Source organism: Caretta caretta, chromosome 8 (assembly GCF_965140235.1).
Source record: "Caretta caretta isolate rCarCar2 chromosome 8, rCarCar1.hap1, whole genome shotgun sequence".
Taxonomy (NCBI): domain Eukaryota; kingdom Metazoa; phylum Chordata; order Testudines; family Cheloniidae; genus Caretta; species Caretta caretta.
Window position 1 is genome coordinate 33,120,910 of NC_134213.1, and position 23,643 is coordinate 33,144,552.

The window sequence follows — 23,643 nt, forward strand, 5'->3', positions numbered from 1 at the left end:
GAAATAGGATGTAAAGTGTATGGATTGGAAAGTCATGAGGGAACCTAGAGCAGATGCTGGGCTATTTGGCCGAATGCTAACCACATTTCTAAAAAAATTGCCTAATTCAGGGAGACCCAGAGTATCATCTGGGTGCCACATACAGCCCATAGAGTTCTGATATGCAGCCACTCTTAACTTAAATGAGAAGGGGAAATGCACTTAGAATGCAGGTTCCATCATGAAAAGCAGCATCTTAATCCAAGTGTGTGTTATGCAGCTGAGTTGTGTCACCTCTTCTGAACCCTAGAATATCCATTGCTGGAATATTTCTGAGGGGAGACAGGTTTGACCCTATAATCAACCTTCTCCCTTTCAGCTCCAGCTCCAAATGCATTTTAGTTAGAATGAATTAGCAAAGAGTTTTTAAGTGAACATCACTGAATTTCACCTTGTGCAGCAACTCAAAGCACTCCAATCAATTCTGTAACTGGTAAGCTGAAAAAGAAATTAGATTCCAACTGTATTTAATTTCAGAAATCATCAACATAAGAGATGTAAAAGCTTGAGGGAAAGGTACATTGCATAGCTGAGCTTCCTCCAGGCTTGTTGTGTCAAGGGCAGACTGGGCAGCACTCCCAAGGCAGATATACTGGGATTCTTCCCAGTGAAGTTGAGTGCTACGATATGCCATATAAAGTGTAGTGCTCATTGTAAGTGGCCTGAGGTTGCAGTGACAGCAGTTACTGTTCCTGTGGCAGGTGAGGCATAGAGCTGTGCCAGCATTTTGCATAGAACCTCACCAAAATATCATTTGGTGCTATCTGAATGGTCCTTGAACACAGACTGAGGTTTGGTTCCCAAAGCCACTCTCCTCCCCCACCATCACTGCGCCTCCTCCATACCGTTGTTTTCTCCCCTCTCCACAAGCCCCAGGTCCTTTGACCTAATACTGCCTTGCATGTCTCTGGTTGCCAGGATGCCTGCTCCCCCTCCTTCTGCCGCATTAGTTCTGAGTAGCTTCCTCTGTGCCTTCAGGAGGTGTTTGGCAGCCTCTCCTGCAGCAGGTTCTTATGGGGATTGCCAGGTGAAGGTCTCTCCCTTGAAATAGCCTAGTGGGAGAAGGGAAACACTTTAGTTGCATACATTGTCTCCTGAACTCAGGAGACATTGACCATATTCCCTGCAGAGGAGGCTAGACTAGGGAACCCCCGAAGGCATGGATAGAGCACCTCTCATCCAAGCATCTCCAAACACCCTGCAAAGGTGGGTAAGCAGCACTGTTATCCCTGGTTGCAAAGATGGGGACCTTGAGGCACAGCGAGATTAAATGACTTATCTAAGATCATGAGGCAAGTGGCACCAAGGGTCAGAAAGAGAAGCCAGGACTTCTGATGACCAGTCTTGCTCTGAACTGCCTGTTTTCTACCTTGGTTTGTTCTACACCTGAAATATTTTGGACCATTCACCTCATAATAAGAAAAGGAGGACTTGTGGCACCTTAGAGACTAACAAATTTATTTGAGCATAAGCTTTCATGAGCTACAGCTCACTTCAAGCTCACGAAAGCTTATGCTCAAATAAATTTGTTAGTCTCTAAGGTGCCATAAGTCCTCCTTTTCTTTTTGCGGATACAGACTAACATGGCTGCTACTCTGAAATCTATCACCTCATAATCTGTTCCATCAATGGAACTAAAAATTACTAGAAAGGTTTGGAAGAATAGAACCCCAGAAAGATTTGAACAAGTGTCTTTAAAATATAAGGCCGATACATTAGCCACCATGCTACACAATCTTTGAATAACAGCCCTGGGAATCCACAGGCATTGTTTTAGCCACCAGAGGGCACCATAAATGTACTAAACCAACCTTATATGAATGACTATGGCTTTTATTCTAAATGCTTTTAAGGCCAAATAAATGTTCCCCAGTTCAGATCAAGTCCTAGCTGGAAGATACATTTAGTGAAAATGAGACTTTGTTTGCGGTGTGTTTTGTTTCTTCAACAACAGCTAAGTAAGTTGTTGGTGGGAGGGCTATATGGGAATGGGGAGGAGTTATTGTTCTGTTTGCAGGTGGGAAAGGAGGAGACCAAAGTAGGAATGGGCATGGGAAGAGAGAGGAGGAGAGTCACTGGAATTCTGCTCATCCACAAAGTTTGATGGGTTAAAATGACCCTCGGGTGACGTTGAGTAGGGTCTGTGCAAAAGCACTAGAAGAAGAATATCCCACTGCATGGCATTGTCAGAGTAATAATTATAGCAATCTGCATTTGTATAGAGAAGGCAGGGCTGCCTGTTGGCTAGAGCAGGAGGTCTGAGAGTGGACTGCTGGGGCTGGTTTCTCCGTTGTACTCGAGGAATGCTGGCTACGCCTTCAGTGGGGTGTAGAGGAACCCTTTGTGTATTCCTGATGCTGGACCTGGCTCTGTACCAGCCTGATGGCCAGCATAAATTAAAACAAACTCAGGGCTGCTTTTATACCATGTCAGCTCGATATGGCTGTTGGAGGTAGGGATGCACTGACCCTGCCCCCTTTCCCTTGACTTGCACCCACCCCCTTGGCCAGGAGCCGGGTTTGAAGCATTTCCCAACAGAATGAGAATTGGGTGGATCCACAGGCTTCTCAGGGCAGATTTGCACTGACATAGCAGTACAAATCTTCCCTAATAGACCTGAGGACTGGGCCTTAGGGCTGTCTTCGTAGGTCTCCCATTGACTCATTTGGGCAAATAGTTCATCCCTTCTGTGCCTTTAGTTTTTTCCTTTTATCCAATGAGGACAATGCTCCTAATCTGTGGTACTATTAGACGTAGGGCATGCCTATGCTTCGAGCTGGAGGTGTGACTTCCAGCTCTAGGGGACATGCCGGCAGTAGTTCTGATTGAGTCTGCATGTGTAGCCTTGGTGGCATGCGCAGCGGTAAGGGCCAGCCACCCTGTGTACATCCCTAGCATCTTGGATGGGTATGTACTTGGGGATGCCAGCCCCTGCTCCCATTTGCGCTGCCATGGCAACATTTTTATTTTAGGGCACTAGATCGCTCAGAGCTAGTTGTGAGTATGTTTCCTTGATCTGGAAATTATGCCTCTAGCTTGAAGTGCAGATATGCCCTTAGTTAGCTGATATTTGTGAAGAGCTGTGAAATTCTCAGAGGAAAAGTGCCCCAAGTGCTTTTATCAACACACAAGTTGTATTGGTAAAATAAGTTCTAAATAGAGCTGGTTGGAATTTTTTTCTAAGGATAATATTGGCTTTTTGGTGGGGAAAAAATCAAACCCACCAATATATTTCAGATGAAAAAATGAAATAGTTTGATTTGGAAATGCCTCTGTGATGCCTCATGGGAGTTGGAGTTTGAGTGTCTCATGCTACTTTATAGGCTGGACTCTCTGGTAGAACTTCATCACCCATGATGCACCATGTTCTACCCTCTTGGAGAGGAGAGGCAGTCATTGTGGGAATATCATGGATGTGACGTATCATGTGAGTTGAAGTCTAGCTGGGGACTTGCCCATACAGGAGAATGGGGACTTGAGTTCACCACAGCAGCCTATCCAAATAGAAATATTACAGGCTTTGGCTGAAAACGCTTGTTTTGGGGTGTCAGTTTTTTAACCCTAAAACCAGAAATTCTCCATGGAAGGCAGATATTTTCACTTAAACAACATAGCCTAACCAGAAACCCAGTTTTCCATTGTCAAACAGTTTTGATGGCAGATTTTTGACCAGCCCTAGTTTTTAAATAGATTTACTAAGTGGGTGCAGTTGAGGTACTGCCACCCCATACTTACCATGCAGTATAGACCTGCATAGAGAGTCGCTGAGCAGTGCTCTCGCCTCTGAGCTCCTGCTGTGATTTTGAATACATTTGCTTCTTTCTGTCACATTAATTTCCCAATGTGCTTCCAAGCACAAAGAAGCGAATATGTCATTGTTAGCTCAAGACACATCCAATCCAGTCCCACTTCTAACTAGGTTGTATAACCTGAACCTAACAACATCCTGGCTGGCAACTGACTTTGCAATAAAGAAGAGGAAACAGCAGCAAATAAATGGTGCACTATGTTTCAACATATGCCTAAAATATCCACTCTGGAGGTGGTCTTGCAAATTTTTCTAATTGTAATTGACATAGGGGAATTTTGCCAAAACCATGGAAGCAAAGCAACTATTATTAGCTACCTTTACAAACCTGGGAAAGAGCTATCTTGGATATCCTCTTGTTAACCTTATTAACTTTCATGTCTTTAGAAGGTCACAGAGAAAATCATTAATATTCAGTTGGTTCAGTGGATGAAAGGTAATAAGTATTTCCTGCTTATCAGAGTGGGTTTTGAAAGGACTTTGAATCACTTGATTTGTTTATCTTTTGAAATCAATAAGGCCTTAGTAAGAAGGATTTTGTATTTTTATTTTAAATTTGGGAAAGGCATATGATCTGTTATCTAATGAGGTTCGGGTACTCTGTTAAACTGTATGATAGGAAGCAAAAAGTCAGAAAATTCCGAAGTCCAGCTTCCAACAACAGTGTTAATCTGGCCATCTTGGGTTCTCGTATATCTCCTAACACTTCATGACACCAACAATAGCATTAAGCAGAAAGTTAAAAATAGAAAATTCTATATTTATAGAATATACAGGGTGGTGGATTAAAGACCAGATCTTGTACATGATTGGGCATAGTAAGGACTTCAGTGGCATTACTTACATGCTTAAACATGTGCAGGGGTGTTTGCAGACTTGTGACATAAGTGTGTACAGGACTGAGCCCCAGCGTTGCCATCAGAATGGTGATTTTGTTGCACTTCTTGGCTATTTCCTTGATTTTTCTGAACTGTGAAACCTTAATGTTGCATTAACACAGATTTTTTTCATTTAATATGAATGTGATCTAATCCTTAAAAGTATTCTTAAAATTAATTACTAACTCTAAAAGCTACTTAAATAAAAATCCTTTGTTTTTTTTAAAAGTGGACTGCACAAAGCATGTGAGAAGATACTGTAGAGTACAATCCCTTATTGTCTGGAGATGGATAAGATGTCATCTCTAGTTTCTATGATTGTTTGCTTGAAATCAGGTTTGGGTTGAGTGGCCACAGTCTGGGTCTTTAGACAGGTAAAACAAAAGAAGCAGCTCTACTCATGGGTGAAGAGAGAGATTTCCCATGTTCAGAAATGCACACATTTCTGGTGGAGCATTTGGGATACATCACTCATTTAAAATGCTCACTGGTTTTCTTGCAGGGATATTATTTAATCTCATGCATAAACTTTTATACTGCTAGTTGTATTTTTACAATGGCTTTGTAGCTGTATATCATTATATCTTTCAGTAATAATAGGACTGTTAAATATTTATGGGACTGCTTAAAAAGAAAAAGAATGCAACAATAAAATACGAAATCTGAACTTGATATTGTCCATTTTAGTTACTAAGATTTTATTGAATATAAACAATTATTGATAATACAGTTGGTTGGAAGAATATACTGCTAGTTACTATGAGTGGGTGCAATTCTCCTTCATGGAGAGAATATTAGTAGAAAACTATTATTTTGCACACCAATCTTGCAACATGAAATAAACACAAAATTCACAACACAATGCTAGAGGGGATGTACTGTGGCTACATATTCCCTGTGACATAGAGAATCATCTTGCAGTCTTCTGGGATTGTCCCAAATTGAAAGGTTTCTGGTCTGGTGCTAGAAAATGATGCAAGAGTTATTTCAGTGGCTATCTCCTCACACATTCCTTTTATTACAATGTTCGGAAAATGTCCTGATTTGCCAAAATTAAACAAGGGTTTAGAATTTTTTTCACTGCAGACAACAGTGCAGTTTGGCCTGATCCTTCAAACACTTACACGTGAACTTACCTTTATGCACGTGAGCAGTCCTACTGAGAGGACTGCTCACTTAACTTTGGGTCTGAGCCAAAGTCCAAAGTGGGAAAGGCTCCCACTGATACCATGGGGTTTGGATCAAGCCCTTTACAATGTTAGCAGGCTCAGGGCCTATGGTTGCCAAAACAAGTAACATCTGTGGAAATGTGGTTGTTGCGAAGAAAAGAGAAATAGCCATCCTTTTGAATGTGATGTTTCGATGTTCAGCAATAATAGATATTAAATAAAAAGGGAACCTCTGAGTTTTTGTTAGAGGGAGAATAAGATGCTTAAGTTTTCAGGAGTAGCTGGTAACACAGAGATACGTTTTCATTCTCCTGTTTGTTTGTAACTGCAATAAGAATACTTTTTTGGAAAAAAGACACTTGTCTTTAGGTGACCCGCTGGACTGAGCTTTGGTGATCAACTGATCATATGCCAGCAGGCAAATGTTACTGATTCACTTTTCTGGAGACTTATGAAATGGAATCTCTAGTATGGCATACAAAAATGTACCCTGTTGTCACAATAAAATGTTCTAGATGAGGTAGTACACTTTGTTTTGCTGGGATACTCTGAAAGAGGCTTTCAGCAATGAATAAAGGTTTTATTTTATTAATGAACAATATGTGACATATTGATTGTTGATTATATTGATAATCAGTGCAATGGGCCAGCTTCAACCCAAACTGGCACAGCTAATAATTCACCCTGGCCTTGATTCAGCAAAGCATCCCTTTTCAATAAAGCAATTAGGCACATGCTTATCTGTAAGCAGATGCTTAAATCCCAGTGATTTCAATGATTAAGTGCTTTGCTGAATGATCGGTGGGGCTATCTCTGCCTACTCTCCGACAGGGCTTCTGCCCCAGGAGAGCAGTTTTAAAGGTATGTCTTCACTGCACTTAATTCGAGTTATCTACAGTCAAATCAACTCCTCTTGAATTAGCTCATGTGAGAATGGCCCCACTGGGAAGCAACACTTCAGCTGCACAGAGTGTGTGTGTAAGATGCTGTAAATTGTGTAGCCCCTCCCCAAGGTGTGGCTCAAGCCTCCTGCCTGGGGCTTGTTGTGTTTATGGGGAGCAGCTTCTCTCTGCACATGTCTTGGGTCCTCATCGGTTCTCTTCAGTGACACCTGGTACCTCCACCCAAGGTGACTCCTTTTCACTGTGCCCATGACGCAAGAGGTGCTGACTCTTGGAAAAATGAATAGTGCTACCACTGCTGGCAAGGAGTATAAATCCCCTACACAAGAAACAATGAAGTACATAACCACAAACCCCAGCAAAGAAATGATGCACCCAAAAATAACAATATGACAACAGGGGACTTTACTGGGACCATGAAAATAGGCTCTGGGGAAGGAAAGGGTTAAGGTTAACTAATCTTTAACATCAACAACTCAACATGTTTCCCACCTCCCAATACTCTCAGCGCTTCCCAGCCCCTAACTCCTTCCCGGGCACCTTGCCAGGCTGATGGCACACTGAGATTGAGTCCAGAGATGAGTGCATTGGCCAGCTTACACAAAAAGGGTCCCCTTACAGTGTCTTGGTCTCTGGGTGGGGCAGAATCCTCTCCTGGCTCTCTGGCCTGCAGTCCCATGGAGAGCACGGCTGGCTCTCAGTAACTGGCACCAGGTTGAATCACTGCCACTCTTGATGCTGGTCTCTGCAGGGCTGGCACTGTCTGACCCATGCACTAGATCCCACAGCAGTTCAAAGATCCCCTTTGTGGGAGTTAATCAGAGACTCCCTTAGCTGTTCTGCTTCTCTTGCAGTTCCCAGGCTCAAAACTGAAATGAAATTTACACTATCTGTCTGTATCAGGCTGAGCCATGTCACCCTTGAGGCAGCCTTCCTATTGGCCTCATACGGAGTATTTAGTCCATTCTGTCCCCACCCCGGACTCCAAACATGCATGAAATGGTAGTCCACAGAGCAGGACCCCCTCTAGAGGCTCAGCCCAAATGGGGGTTACAGTTGTACTATAACCCGCTGTAGCCTATACCCACTGACGGGCAGGCCAACTCAAGATAAAAGCACCAGCCCTCTCAGATTAAGGATGTGTGGATAGGATTTAAATTAATCCTGCAATGAAGACAAGTGCTAAGATGTGGTGGAGCCCTGCTGAAAGAGGCTATGGCAGAGGCAAGCCACTTAACTTCTTTCTGTTGCAATTTTCAGGGGTGGCAGGTTTGTATAATTTATGGTGGTGCCCAGAACAGGTCCAAGTCCCGCCCCCGCACGTGCATATTGGTGCACATAACAGAATGAATGGGGTAGGGCCGAGGGGTTTGGAATATGGGAGGAGGCTCAGGGTAGGGCAGGAGGTTGGGGTGCGGGAGGATGAGGGCTTTGGCTGGGGCTGGGGATCAGGAGTTTTGGGTGTGGGAGGGGCTCAGGGCTAGGGCAGAGAGTTCAGGTGTGGGGATGAGGGCTGTGGGGATAGGGATGAGCGGTTCACAGTGCAGAAGGGGGCTCAGGGCTGGGGCAGAGCATTGAGGTGCGGAGGGATGAGGGCTCTGATTGGGGGTGCAGACTCTGGAGTTGGGTAGGGCTGTGGATGAGGAATTTGGGGTGCAGGCAGGCTACCTAGGGGCTGGGGCCAGAGAGGAGGACTCCACAGTCCCCGCAGCCCTCTCCCCGCCAGCAGCACGCTCACCCAGCACTGTCACTGCACGTGCTCTTAGGGGACGGGCCCCTCTCAGGTCCAGGAAGCCCTCTTGCCTCCCTGTGGTGGGTGCCGGGGGTGGGGGAGGGATGCCATCATGTTTGCGCCTCCACAAGTGATGGCTGCCACCGGTACCACTCCCTTTTGTAGCTGGCAGTGGCCGGCGATGGAGCACAGGGTGGAGCAGCAGGACAGACGCCCACTACCCAGGGCGCAGGAAGGGATGCTCCCAGGCAGGTGCACAGGGGCAGCAGGCAGGGCCGGGGGAGGTGTGCAGGGGCGGCAGGTAGGGCCAGGGGAGAGACCCAGCCCTGAATATTGGTGGAGGCGGACCCCTGGGCCCTGAATTTGCTAAAGCACGAGCACCAGGGGACAATATAACTTGTTGCCCCTGGCAGTTTACCCATCATTCCAGGAGTGGAGTGTGAGGGCTAATTAGCTGAAGAGTAGTATGGAAATATTAATTTAAGGCCCCAGTCTTGAAATCTACTATATGCAGACTGATCCTTATACCCATGCAGACTCTTATTACAACCAATATGACTCCCACGAGGGTCTGCCCCTGCAGTTTAGACTACAGGGACAGTGCCCAAGTATTGTCATTATTAGGCATATAGATGACCTTAAATCTGGGTTTAATTCATCTGGTATTTTGTATTTATTAGAAACATCTCCCAGCTTCCTCTTCTAAATTTGAGAGAAGAACTCTGCTGTAAGGGGATAACAACAGAGGCTCTAATCCTTCAAAGATTTATGCATGTACTTACTTTTAAACTCAGTGACTAATCCCATTGATTATAGGACTATCAATACGACTATCCACAGTGCATAAAATAACTCATATGTACAAGTCTCTGCAGGATCAGGGCCTATAATGCTCCCAGTGAGCTGTACACATTGTTCAAGGAGACTGGGAAGCAGTTATGGTTTCTCGCCATGTGAGTTTGTGGGCTAGTGAATAGGGAAACACACTACTGATGTAGAAATCAAACTTAGCCAGGGTAAAGTGGGAGTGCCAACATAATGGGTATGGTACAGTCCAAATTTGGCTTGGCAAATTTGTGGCCTTTGTGAATGGAAGCCTCCCCCACAAATCCCACCTTTTTATTTTTTTCTAGAAAAATCTGCAACTCATTAACATGTGGTGAAAGCAATGCAACAATGCAATCTTGATTGTAAAATCTCTTTTAAATCTTAATATTATGGAGCCAAAGTCTTTACTGCAAAGCCCCTTGCTTTTGTGGTGTGAGGCAGAGTGTCAACATTATTTGACAGGTTTCAGAGTAACAGCCGTGTTAGTCTGTATTCGCAAAAAGAAAAGGAGTACTTGTGGCACCTTAGAGACTAACCAATTTATTTGAGCATGAGCTTTCGTGAGCTACAGCTCACTTCATCGGATGCATACCGTGGAAACTGCAGCAGACTTTATATACACACAGAGAATATGAAACAATACCTCCTCCCACCCCGCTGTCCTGCTGGTAATAGCTTATCTAAAGTGATCATCAGGTTGGGCCATTTCCAGCACAAATCCAGGTTTTCTCACCCTCCACCCCCCCACACAAATTCACTCTCCTGCTGGTGATAGCCCATCCAAAGTGACAACTCTTTATTTGAACATATTATTATTTGAACATCTCTCTTTTGGTAGTTTAATTTCCTTTGTTAGAAGTTTCATTTGGGTGAGTGGGGTGGGGAAGAATAAGAAGAAAGGGAAATGGGCTATTGACAGTGCAGGCCTAATCTTGCTCATTTTACTCTCACACATAGCCCCTATGATTTGGGTGAGTATGATGAGCAGGACTTGATTAGTTCAGGGTGGGAAGATCCTTTAACCTTGTGTACTGTATAGCATGTGGATGAGCCTGATGTTGCTTTTTAATCTGCAGGACGTTGCTTCTTGCTGTTCCGTTTTCTGAGAGTGGGAATTATTGTTATTGTTAGTTGAATAATTCCTTCACTGAGTTTGTCACCTTGAATGGGAATGGGACAGAATTGGGGCTTACCTAACCCTTTTCCTTTGTGAGTGGCATCCCTCTGGTACATACTTGCTCCTTTTCTCTTTGATTTATACCTGAATTCTACTGTTTCCAAGCTAGAAGAACCAGATTTTTATGGCCCAAATCTATTAGGCACAGAAGTAGCATTTCTCCGTTGGCTGAAAATCACCCCATTGTAGAGGGACAGCACAATGCCTGACCATCACTAAATTCCCACTTGTGTCCTCTTTTGCTGTAAATTTCACCCCACATGCAGGTGGTCCACAGTTTAGTTCATTAGATCCCACTGACACCAGAGAATTTAGCCAATAAACTTTGAACAATGTTTGCCTTGGCCAAACTAAAAGGCACCAATGTAAAGTAGGGTTTTTTAGTGGCTCAAGAGTTCTATGCTTCTTTTGCTTGGTAGATGATAATATGCCAGACTCTCTTAATTTATTCTCATTTGAGGGTAATCTGCCATTGAAATATAGTCTAAGTCTCATGTAGACTCAAACAAAAGGTAAAAAAGGCTCCTCTGGGTATCATTAGATTTAGATACCAGATTGATTCCTATTTTTTGCCAGCTACTTCTCAGGTATTTGAAACTTGAATTAATGCAAGTAATTAATGTCTGGGGCTGAAGTGTTAAAGGGACCTTGATGATACTTCCTCTCTGAAACCCATTCAGAAAGGCCTTCTCAAGAAAGTTCGTGGTTGACTAGTCATCTGATTTATACTGAGTTGGGATGTCTCTAACTGGAGGCAGAAATTGGTCTATGCTTTGGCAAATATGGGAAAATGTAAGCTAATGCTGGATGCTAGATCTCCAGAAAGGTGTCTGCTGCCAAAAGGAGCTGTTAGTTCTTTAAAGCTGCAGTTAACTAAGGTTAGTTCTACTCAAAGAGCCAAAGGCCATAAAAATGGTGGAAAATGGCTAAGCAGAGGAATCTTGCTGATAAGAGCTCATTCTGGAAAGCCTGCTCTTGCCCTCTGATCCAAGTGGCCTTGTTCTCAGATAGCCAGTTGATCTGGGAAGCTTAGGCAGATGCACAGGAATAGACCTTATGCAATCAACTGACTCCACTTTACTTTTAAATTGGCAGAACTGTTTAAAGTGCTACTCTGAAAAGCAGATTTTTCTAACTCAACAGATTTTTCTCCCTGTGTGTATGTAGAGTCAGATCTATTGACTATAGTGACAAAAATAGGGATTTTTCTTCCTTTTTAATGAAGTTGGCATTGCAGAACAAGCACAGCTATTGGAGCTGGAACTGGGATTCTTCCTTGTGCATTATCAGAATTGTTAACTCTGTTCCAATTACAGATCCAATCACTAACATTTGTGTAAGCCCTTTGGCAGTGGTGGAGCCTACCCAGGTGTCAATGAGCACGTCATTTGAAGACCATGGCATTGTGCAGGTTTAAATCAGGACAGAATTGAGACTGCAGGAGCTTTTATTACTGAGAATGATACATGAGAAGAAAGAAGCCCAGTTTCTTTGTCAGCACCTAGGTAGAACTTTACTCGGAGCACCTGATCCTGCAGCCTTTATCCACATGACCACCAATGAAGTCAAGCCACAGTAGACTATTTCTGTGTGATGCGCTGTTTGGCAGGCTTGATTTGTTGTCTTCGTAGGCAAGATGTTGTATCTATTTCATGGTTTATTGTCTCTCTGTTTTCATCAGATGTTCGTTGCCGAGGAGAATGTGGATTTTCGGATACACGTGGAGAATCAGACACGAGCAAGGGACGATGTGAGCAGGAAGCAGCTTAGACTCTACCAGCTGTACAGCAGGACGAGTGGGAAACACATCCAAGTTCTAGGCAGGAGGATCAGTGCCAAGGGGGAAGATGGAGACAAATATGGTAAGAATATTAACTGTGACCTATCCAGGGTTCAGTACAAAGGTTTGAAATGAATGTGTTTGGGTGAGAACAAGTGGGAAGATGGGTCACAGCCTTGCACTAGAATGGGCTACCTGTATCTTAGCTTATGCAAGGGGTGCATCAGAAAAAGGAAGCTGTGAAATTGAATTAGAAAAACTGTTTGTTCCTGAAACCCTTTGAGATGTCTTTGGCAAAGATGCTTCCAATCATCTTGATGCAGACCCCTCACTAGCAGGAATTTAGAATTGGATACAGTAAAGTACTGAGTGCTGCTCCCAGCTCCCACTCAAATAAACTGGAGTCAAAAGAAATTTAAGCATCTTGTAGGATGAGATCCAGGGAATCAAAGAACCCATCATTCTAGTTTCCTGTGAGTGCACCACTCAGTCTAGCAAAACACACAACTGCATCCTATCAAAAGGAAAATGGAAGAGTTTTATGAAACTTCATCTGTGTAATCCCATTTCTTTCTCTCTTCTGAACACTGCATGTTGTACCTCATTGACTGTTGCCCTGTGGTTTGGCCCATTGGTTGATATGTCACTGCAGAAATTCATGAGCATATATTGCTTCTGACTGTGTTTGATCTACATACGAGCTTTGGAATGTAGAGTGAAGGGGGAACTTTTTGAAAATAATTCTCTCTCAGGGAACTTTAAACATTAACGTGCAGTACTTGCCTGGCATAGAGGTGTGCCACACAGGGACGGCCTCTGCCAGTGTGCAAGGAGCATATAAAGTGGGGCAGGATAAGGCCTGTGTGCTAATTGTGCCACTGCAGAAATAATTCAGAAATAGCTGATCTGTGTGAAAATGACCCCTCTGGTATTGCCAAAGCCCTAGTTTGTTCTACAGCATGCCCTTTACATAGCTAAGAAAGGCCAGGCGGATCGGTTGCCCTTTGTTTTTCCAACATTTCTAAGTAATATGGGGTGGAGAAGACCATTTGGTTGCTGATTTTAGGCCATTAGGCTGCTTTTGTCATGTTTCTGTCCCTTTTGTGCCTGCACAGTCATCATAAATACTCCTCCCAGGCCCTAGGATGGGGAATAAATTCCAGAAGAGGAGGATGCTGAGGTCCCATAGGGAACTGGGCAGTGGCCAGGAAGGCCAGTGCTGGACCTGCACCAAGTGAATGGCAGCATGGAGCCCTGTCTTTTTTGGGGTCCCCTTCTGTCATGCACTGAGGTGCTTCTCCCTCAATGACTTGCTGCAGCCCAGTCTACTCCCAGTTGCTGAAAAACTCCCTACCACCCTTGTTGTGACCCACCCCCAGTAATGACAGCCCCCCCCCCGACCCATCTATTCCAGTTGCTAAAACCCTCTTTCATCATCCTAATAACAAGCCTCCCTGACCAGCTCCAAACCCCTCCCACCTCTAGACCGGCTACACGTGGCGCAGGGACACTTAAAGCATGATAATCCATGTGGCAGTGAGTGGGGCCTTAGATGCAGGATGTGGCCCCTACCAGTAGCTGTGATAATGGAGTGGAGAGATGTCAGAGTCAGGGGTGTGGAGAACCATCTGTGCAACAGCCAAAGCTGACTACCAAGGCGATGGCATAGAATTAATTATTTTCCATAAACGCTCCCAGAGGCTTTGTTAAGGCGTCGCCTCTGATCAGGACCGTGTATAGACCTAACGCAGGACCCTGGATCTGAGCACTCTTGAATTTTGGAACCAGATCTGAAAGTTGTTGGTCAGGTGTATCTCTAACACATAGTCTGGAGAACACTTTTGTCTCACACCCATTGGTTGACCCTTTCTCCTGCTCCACATCCTCTCTTCTTCCTCCTCTGGAGTATAATTTTCATCATCTCTGAATCGGGCCCACTGAGTCAGAATCAGGATTAGATTTTGGGAATCCCAGATTCCCAATCCCATGCTCGTTCCTCTAGGGGCCTGTCTTGGACTATGCTGCCTTTCATAGGGTGAAACTCTCTTCCACCTCATGCATTGGTCAACATAGAGAGAGGCAATAACATTGGCAATGGATGTAAAAGAGAGTCACAGTGTTGCAGGGAGAGTGGGAACCTGTCTGAGAAGTTGCAACAAAGGAAAAGGTGCCCGAGCATATGAAATAGAGTCAGCTCCAAAGGCTGCTGCTGCAGGCACAAGTCTAGAGAAAGGGAAGGAAGTGTGTGGGAATCATATCTGGAACACTGTATAATATGGTGTGTTTTCCACAGGTGCCTCCAAACACTGAAGTATCACTTCAGAAAGGATGCAGGCTGGTGGGTAGGTGGGGGTAGTCTTCCCTAACCTGGGAGTTTGAACCCTTTCATCTGCCTCTTCCAGATAACACTCGAACTCCATAGCTGCTGTGTCACTCTTTAGATGGGAGGGCGGTTTAGGACTTAGTCTTCAAGTGAAGAGATGACCTTTCTTTCTGAATATCCAGCATCCAAATAATGCATTACAATGGTCCGGGGCGGGAAGGGGGGTGCCGTTATTTGGGTTTTCAGGAAAGGGAGAGTTGGTTGATTTATTGTAGGCCGTACTGTCTTGTGCAAACTTTCCTTGCCTCTTGGCTAAAGAGGATGCACAGAAATGAAGTCAAAATGAGGTCCCAGGCAGTGCTGTGGTGGTTTCAGAGCTCATAGACTTGGTGATCACTACAGCACAATTTCATGCAGCTTCAGATCAGTAAAATAACAACCCGTAATGTGTATTAGACAGCTGCTGTAGGAAGAAACCAAGATCTAAATGGAGGAAGTATGGCAGCCCAACCACCTGATATGGGTGTGCATATGCTCTTTGTGAGGACAAATACAAGTTCTAAGGTCCATAAAATAACTAATGTAATAATCTGGGGATTCAATTTTGGGTTTGTGCAAAGCGGCCTTAGCTCTGAGGCCAGGATCTGGCCCCATGTGTCTGATTTATTAAACAGAAAATTAAGTCTGTTAATAGAATTAATTGAGTCTGTTTAATCCTTTTAGTTGGATGGATTTTATTATCCCTTCTCAAACGTATGAAAATCCATTTGAACAGATAAGTCAATTATCAGACTAAATTACATCTAATAACGATGCCTACTGCTTTCAGAAACCCTAATTTATCTAAATATACTTACCTATCTCACTGGTGGTGGTGGTGGTGGGGGGGTGGGTGAGGCTTCATTGCTGTTCCTAAAGTGCTCTGATATCCTCAGATAAAAGACGATATATATATGCAAAAATACTGTCTCTTCTCTTAACCTACCATAAATTAACGAAAAGACTGACAATCTGTTTACAGATTACACATTCATTTTGGATCCTTTAATCTATTCTGATGTAGTTTGCTCTGGCCCAGAAAAAACAATATTCTTGTTACAACTTATTACTACTTTACCAGGTGTCTAAGTGGTTCTTTTCATTCAGAAAATGAAATGGGCTGGAAGGAGGGGAGGGAAGAAGGACTTGGAACCTTTATATTCTAGCTCAGATAAATGGTACAGATAGGCGAGATAGAGATCAGTGACCTGAAACACTAGAGCCTTTCATTTATTTTCATTTCACAAAAGGCAGAAGACATTCTATACTGTTTGTTCACTATCTTTGTGTCCGGTTCACTTGGCTGGATGGAGCTCTCTAGAATGGGTGAAGGCACTTTGGTTCATTTGTACTTCACAGCTGTGTGATTTTGTTTTAAAGTATATTTGTCACAGTCTAAGGTTGTACCGGATGGGGTGTGTGTGTGTGTTTAAAGTTAATCCAGGAGAAGTGATTTCCCCACCCTTCACTGTTGTGTGGCATGCGTACCACCAGTTGTCCCCTTGGCTGGTGCGTTCCTCCCCAGAGATGGCAGTATTTCAGTGGTGGGTGACTTCTGGGCGGATCACGGCCTTGCACCACTTAAGACATAAAAATAGAGGCTTAAGTGAGACCTTGTGCTGACCCTCTGACCTGGGATTAATTTTACCCATAGTGAGTAAATTGCTTATTCTTAAGGATGGAAGGTGCTATACGTAGGTTTATTATTACTATTTTATTATAATTTGTTATTAGAGGGTATTTTTCTCTAAAGCACAGTCATGCCAGTATTGTACTAGCGTGACCCTTGTCAAAATATTCCACAGGAATAACCCCAACACTCCAGTTTACAATAGTGTTTTGGGCTAGTGCAGTAATCTCCTTTATAATTGGGGAGAGCACCAGAAGTGAGGAGCCCCCTCATCCTAAACTGTCTTTCAGTTTCCAAGCCCTTCACCTTTAGACTTCCAGCCTCTCTGAGGACCTGATCCCAAGCCCGTTAAAGTCCATTGAAAGATTCTCGCTGACCTCCTTGGGTTTTGGATCAAGTCCTAGATGCCTGTGAGAAAAAGTGGGCTATACATTGTTCACAGAATATTAACAAGTCTGAGCCCTGGCAGATCCTGTCGGGAAGCAAATTCCAGAGACAAGGAGAATACCCCGTGTCAGTAGCTCCCCCGCTTATAAAGGAGGATCATCTCCAGTGTCTCCACTCACATCATCTATGGCATTATGACCCAGGGAGAGAGTCAGTCTCTCCGGTAGTCAGGTCTCGAACCCTAAAGGTTAAATCTGGCACCGGTATACCACCTGGAAACATATGGGGAGTCAGAGCAACTCTGAGTATAGGTGCTGTATCCCCTGTGTGATGGACCACTCAGCTGTGATCACTGCATTCAGTACTAGCTTGAGCTTTCAGTTGGTGCCGGTGTACAAGCCCATGTAGAGCATCTTATAGCAGTCTAGACATCAGACACAATCCTTCCCTGCTGGAGACTTCATTTGTGGAGTAGGTGGGCTCAGTGCTCGGAGGGGGGGGCCAGGGAGGGGGAGGGGGAGGCGGAGGGAAGGGTGTGGAAAGTAGTAGTATGGTAAAATAGCCTCCTGTAATTGTTGAATTCTTTCTTAGGTTTCAGTCAGCCTGTGCTCTCTGAAATTAACGAGCTGATGTAGCAGTTCTTTGGGCTTGGCAGTCTGACAGCTAGCCTAGAACTCTCTCAACTCATTTCACTAATGACTCCCATTTGTTCTCTCTCAAAGCCTGGAAACAATGCAAAATACCAGTGCCATTGTTCCATGTCGAGCAAGTCATTCCTTCCCTTCAATATCTCTGGCACCTTAAAAGCAAGTTGCCTTGGGAAAACCCATTAACCCTTTCCCTTCCTACTGTAGTTTATATTGATTGTGGTTCCCTTGGGAATGGGAGGAAGAAAAACAAACCTCCTTTCAGTGCCTGGAAGGCACAGAGTAAAAGTGTTTACCTATAAGCAAGGGGGAGATATCCCAAGCAGTTACTGTGGCTAGTGAAACATAGACATCTTTCCACAAGCATCAGTTACAAGCATGACATTTAGAAATCTGCTGTTTCCCAGGTATATGCAAAAGGACCTGCCTATCATGGTACAGATCCTCAAATACCCTGAATTAATTGTGATTTGCTCTGTAATTTATTCAGTCAAAACATCAGGATGGCTGTTTCCTATTTAAACTACGTATTGCTGCCCCCAGTCTCTTGCCATTACAGTTTTGACACGACAACAAGACAAATAATTTTTCAGAAAGACCTTTTATCTTCTAAACCATTTATTTTCGCTTACTTGGCCTGGGGGCAGAGCTGACCTCAGTGTAGCGATGATCATTCACCATGGCAGCTGTACAGTCATACAGGGCTGTGTGATTGGGCTAAGCCAGGGACGCCTTCGCTGTCCAGCTGCTGTGTTGTCACTCCCCATACCCCCCAACATCTCCTTATCATTCTCTGTGTGTGATTGTCTCCCCTTCTAATTTGGGTGGAGCAGGCGTCCAGTGGCAAAGTTTTCCTTTGAAAGCAGGCGAGGATACACCACGAGTGACAGAGCAGCTGGATGAATTAGAAACATTGTGAGCAGACTGGCTGCTTTGTTGAACCACTAATAGTAACTCTGGAGCCAAGCCTCCCAGAGCTGGGTGATAGTCACCTTAGAGTCTATTCTGGAAGGTTCAGTAACCGTTTGAAATATATTGTAATTGTTTTATTTGAGCCATTTGTACATTGAAGGGGTGTGTGTGCGTGTGTGTACGCATGTGTTTGCTGTGATCTGCATTTGTGCCCAGGTCGTGGGAGCTCTGCTCAGGAAAGATAAGGAATAAAAAAGCAAAACCAAGGCTTTGAAAATCTGTTTCAACCAGTTTCAGAGTAGCAACCAGTGAATTTTCAGCAGGCCCTTCCACAGACATCCACAATATTTGTGACTCCAAAGTCTAGCATACGAGTGCACAATGGTTAATTCCATATCTGACAGCCCAGATGCAGTCCACCTGTTTTGTGTGCAAATGTAGACATGAGCCTTGATTTCCTCTCCCCCGCCCCTGCCTGAAAAGTGACCAATCACTTTGGGTTCCTCACTTCTGAGCTCAACTTGAGAGACCTTAAACAGTCCTGCTTTTCAAAGGGTGGGTGCTCAGCACTTTCTGAAAATCAGGCCCCTTTTAAGGTGTCTCTAGTTGGACATCCAAAAATGGAGGCACACAAAATCACTAGTCACTTCTGAAAATGTAGGCCTTTATGCCTACAGATATATTAGGTCCCCACAAATAGTGAAAGTGCAGTGTTTAGAGACCCACTGAAAATTTGGCTGTAAAGTTTTAACATGGGGAGTGTCAATGAAAGATCTTTATTTAAAGGGTTTTCCTGTTGGTTAACTCTGTATGTGTGTGTGTGTGTGTGTGTGTTTATAATTCTATACTGTGATTTAAGTGTTCCCATTAGAAATGTAGAATAAGAAACAGGATCCCATCTGTGAGCAATTTAAGAGGAAGTGAGACAATGGAGTCAATTGCTACTCCAGTTTAGATAATCAATACAAATATTATTAGTATAGTGATTTATCTTTCTAGGCACTTTATGAAAATGTGAATGCCAGACCCTGAAGACAAGGCAATATAATATTATCTGTTCCTGCTTTCCTGTGATTAGGCTTTCCTTCCACAGAGTTTGTGCAGCTGCCTTTCTACATGTTTTTCCCTAGCTGTGGTGAAACATTGGAGAAACAAAGTTAGGGTTCTCTCTGTTTTTGCTGATTCTGAGACGAATTCTGGAAGAGACTGTGTGTGTTGGTACAAAAATGACGTTATCGTTTTATGCAGGAGCTGTACAGTGGTGTGTCAGTCAATTAATGGGAGCCTCCAAAATCTTGGAGACAATCTTTTTCATTGTTTTAAGCTTTGGTATTTTCAGGATCACAAAAGGGTGATTCTCCAGTATAAAGGCAGAAAGCGCTTAAATCTTGTGTTTATCGAGGTCTGGTGAGTCTTTCTACCTAGGTATTTATATCAAGCCTAGAACTGTGTGGTATCTGACTGATTTTCTTTATGCTAAATCATTTGAGACAGTGCTGATTTGAAGTAGGTTCTTGTAATTGCTGGAACATGGCTAAACGTGCCCTGAAAATAGAGCTGGCTAACATTTGTGGAATGAGAAGGTTTTTAGCCCCCAAAATGGCCTTTTTTCCAAAAATGATTTTTTTTCTTAATAAATGATTGATGTCAACATTTTTTATTTTTATGAAACTTGTTGTGCCTTTTTTCTTTAAAAATAAATAAATAAATGGGGGAGGGGAGATTTTAATAGAAAATATTACCTAAGAGGTTATTGAAATGTTCCCTTTACTGAAAACCTGGTCTTCAGTAAATGAAAAATATCATTGATTATTTGGATAACGGTTTCAATAAAGTATCAGGGGGTAGCAGTGTTAGTCTGTATCCACAAAAACAACAGGGAGTCCAGTGGCACCTTAAAGACTAACAGGTTTATTTGGGCATAAGATGCATACTTGTTATACTCAGATGCATCAGAAAAAGTGGGATTTTTACCCAGGAAAGCTTATGCCTAAATAAATCTGTTAGTCTTTAAGGTGCCACCGGATTCCCTGTTGTTTTTGTGGTTTCAATAAAAAATTTCCCCTACAATTTTGCTCAACATTTAAAAAAAATGAAAAATTGTTTCAAATCCTTTCGAAATGAAAGCAACTTTGAAATTCCAACTTTTTTCATGGAAACAGATTTTCATGTTTTAAGAGAGGAAGGATGAGCAGTGGCTGGGATGGTATGCTGGGATCCAAGAGTCCTAAGTTCAATTCCCAGCTTTGAAACAGACTTCCTGTGTGACCTTGGGCAAGTCACTTACTCTTGCTATATCTCAATTCCCCATCTGTGCAGTTATCCTCATTGTGTTGTGAAAATAAATATAAAAAATTATGAGGTGGTCAAGTACTCTGGTAATGGGGGACGTGTCATAGTTTAGGTAGAACTAGCTATTTGCTGTTTCTGATGCTGATAGATCAGTCCTATTTTTAGGCCATGATAGTAATAATGTCTTATACTCACAGTGCCTTTCATTCCATAGACTCTCCAGCATTTAATGTGGGAATCTCTACAGCCACCTCTTGGATGAAACACAGCAAATATTTAACAATGCACAGCAACAGTGCACAGCAGTTTGGGACAGGAAGTTAAAAAGAATACTCTTGGAACTGCAAAACAGATTTATCTAGGCAGAAAGGTAAAAAGCATGAAGCCATTCACTGCGGCTCTTAAGGGGAGGAATAACCAATGTGTGTTTCTTAGAAATTTGGAAGAATCCAAAAAGGGAGTTGAAAATACCACCCACCCCCATCCCACCTGCGACTGTCTGTGGTTTGAACTAAATATTGTCCTATCAGCATTCAGCAACCACTAACTTCAGGTCCTTCCAATGCTGGCATTTTCTAGACAGCCTGCCAAGGAGGACACATGTAGGGTGTCTGCAGTCTCCAAAGAGTTCCCAAGACATAGAAGGCAAATCAGAAATAAAGGGGTCAAGAGGGCCTAGAGAACGAACATTTGTTTCTTGTGGCACATGAAGAGGGTCTGAGGGATGGAAGGAGATAACAGGATGGTCTGCGGCTTGCTCTGCGGGAACATCCTTCTAATGATCTACGTCAGCTGTAGGGGGAAAATACACTCCGGCCATAATGCGTTTTCAGAACTCTTACACTAGACGGTGTGCTTTGAGCTGGGAGCCTCTGAACATGTCTCTAACTGAATGCTCCCAGCTCTGGTTGCAAATGGGTCTCTACTCTACTCTACTCTACTCTACTCTACTCTACTCTACTCTACTCTGTGTACACTGTGGCCCAGATCCTTCTGAAATCAATGGGAGTTAGATGCCTAATACATGACTAATAGACACTCTATACTACACTACATAACTAAGCAGAATCCCCACATAATGCATTAGGGAATGGTGTGACTTAGTTTGCAGAATGGCCGTGTATTGCACTAAACTTCTCCTGCCATCCTTTGCAACTAGGAGACTGGAATTAGTGTCAACAGAACTTTCTTCTCCGTTGCATTCCCAGCTGCTAGAAAATCGGGGTGCTCCTGCCTCTCTAATAAAAAGTGGGTCTATGCTATAGACACATACACATTGCACTGCATTCCCTGTAATTATAATGAGCTCAGCAGTGTCAGCCTCAGAATCTTCTTTCAGGAAGTAATTCTCAGGACATCGCAACTGGCTGGCAGTTGTTTTGGCTGGAAGGGGATGGGACTGTATGGAGCATTGTCCTGCAGCCTCTCTAGTTCTTTATTATCTGTCCAGCAGTGTTTGTTCTTGATCTTAGAACTGGGATTGGGCAAAGGAGGTGGAAGGCATGTTGGGGCTCCAAGGTTGTGGATCAGTATTATGGGTTGATCTAGACAGGAGATTGGCTTAAATGTATGGCCAATGAATATAGTAAATGGGAGGTGAATAAATTTGGGATCCAGGCTTCAAGATGGCATGGCTGTGTTTTGTTTTGTCTTTAATGGCTTTCAGGAATGGATGGGAGAGGAAACTGGCAGCAGCTGGAGAAGAGTTAGGGTGGGGGAGCTGAAGGAGCAGGTGAGAATTGGCCAGACCTGCCTGTGATCCCATTGAAGATTGGAGAGTAGGTGAGGAACCCTGACAAAGCAGAGGGGAATGGCTAAGTGTAGAACTGGAAGGATGCACAGATAAGGATTAGGAATGAAATCAAGATATAAAAAAGTCTTACTTCTTGGCAGTGTGTCTACTTGTGCATCAGTGGTGTTGTGAGACCTGTACTGTGGTTCTCACTCCTGAAATATGGGTGTGAGGGGACATATTGCCACGAGCCACAGAACAGCAGACACTGATATACTGTTCTTGTACCATCTATACACAGAGGTTGGGAAACGTTCCAAAAGATTCCATTTACTGCAACCTACACTGCAACCCAGACCTCCACTTAATGAAAGAAAAGGGTTTCAAAATAGTTGTGGTGAATTATGAAGCAATTTAAAGGCATTTTTAATTCTTAGTTTAAAATGATGTACCCACCTATAGGCAATGGATCAGATCCTCAGCTAGTGTGAAATGGCCTGGTTCCATTGACTCCAGTGGATCTGTACCAGTTTACATGAGGTGAGACTCTCGCCCAAGCTTTCTTTGCCTATGAAATGATAGTTCTAAGAGTAACAGCAGTGTGGCTTTTCCAAAGTGGAGCATGTGCGAGTTAAAGGCCTTTGGATGCACCTTTTTATCACAACTGAGGTCTGGTTCTCCTCTGACCTCCACCAGTGAAGCTTCATTGACTTCAGTGTTGCAGCTCCTGATTTACACCCATGTGGGCAAGAGACAAGTCAGGCCCCTAGTGCCTAATAGCAATGGTACTTCTTGTATCTTACACCTTGAATAAGACCTTGCATTTCAGACCATTTTACCAAGTGGGAAGCAAATCAACACTATTACATTTTAGCCCGTGGTATAACTCATTGTAGTGGGGTCGCTGTGATTTAGTGCTGGCTTTTAGTCACCCAGTGACATCCGATCAGGAGTTGTCTTTGTTTTATTTGCTTCTCCATCTACATTTTTAATTGATTTTTACAGGTTACGTTTTCACTGGTGACCTGTTAGCAGGCAGCTAGCCAAAAACATATTGATTTTACACCTATTAATTTGGGGATACCGACAATGAAATCTAAAAGCCTTGTAGCCCCTAGGAAAATCAATCCAACCGGGAGGGGGGAATGGCACTGGGAGGTAATTGCGCTTATTTCTCTAGTTGCCTGCCTTGTATGTTATACTTGTCACCCTGAAACACTAAAAGCTTTGCCATTACCTGTCAACAAATAAACAAATACAGCCTATTTATAAGCCTCAGTAGTGGGAAAATGTTCATTTTATGGCTTCCAAATCTTACTCGTTGGTTTTTACGGCATTTTATTGGTAAATCCGACCAAGTCACGGTGG

General features: G+C 43.5%; 1 protein-coding gene across 1 annotated transcript in view; it reads left to right on the top strand.

Annotated features, from left to right (window-relative positions):
* FGF18 (fibroblast growth factor 18) overlaps positions 1–23,643 on the top strand; it is a 112,350-nt gene that overhangs the window by 38,605 nt on the left and 50,102 nt on the right. The window contains exon 4 of the mRNA XM_075131376.1: positions 12,215–12,395. Within this exon, the coding sequence (XP_074987477.1) occupies positions 12,215–12,395 (181 nt within the window). The remainder of the gene's footprint in view (positions 1–12,214; positions 12,396–23,643) is intronic.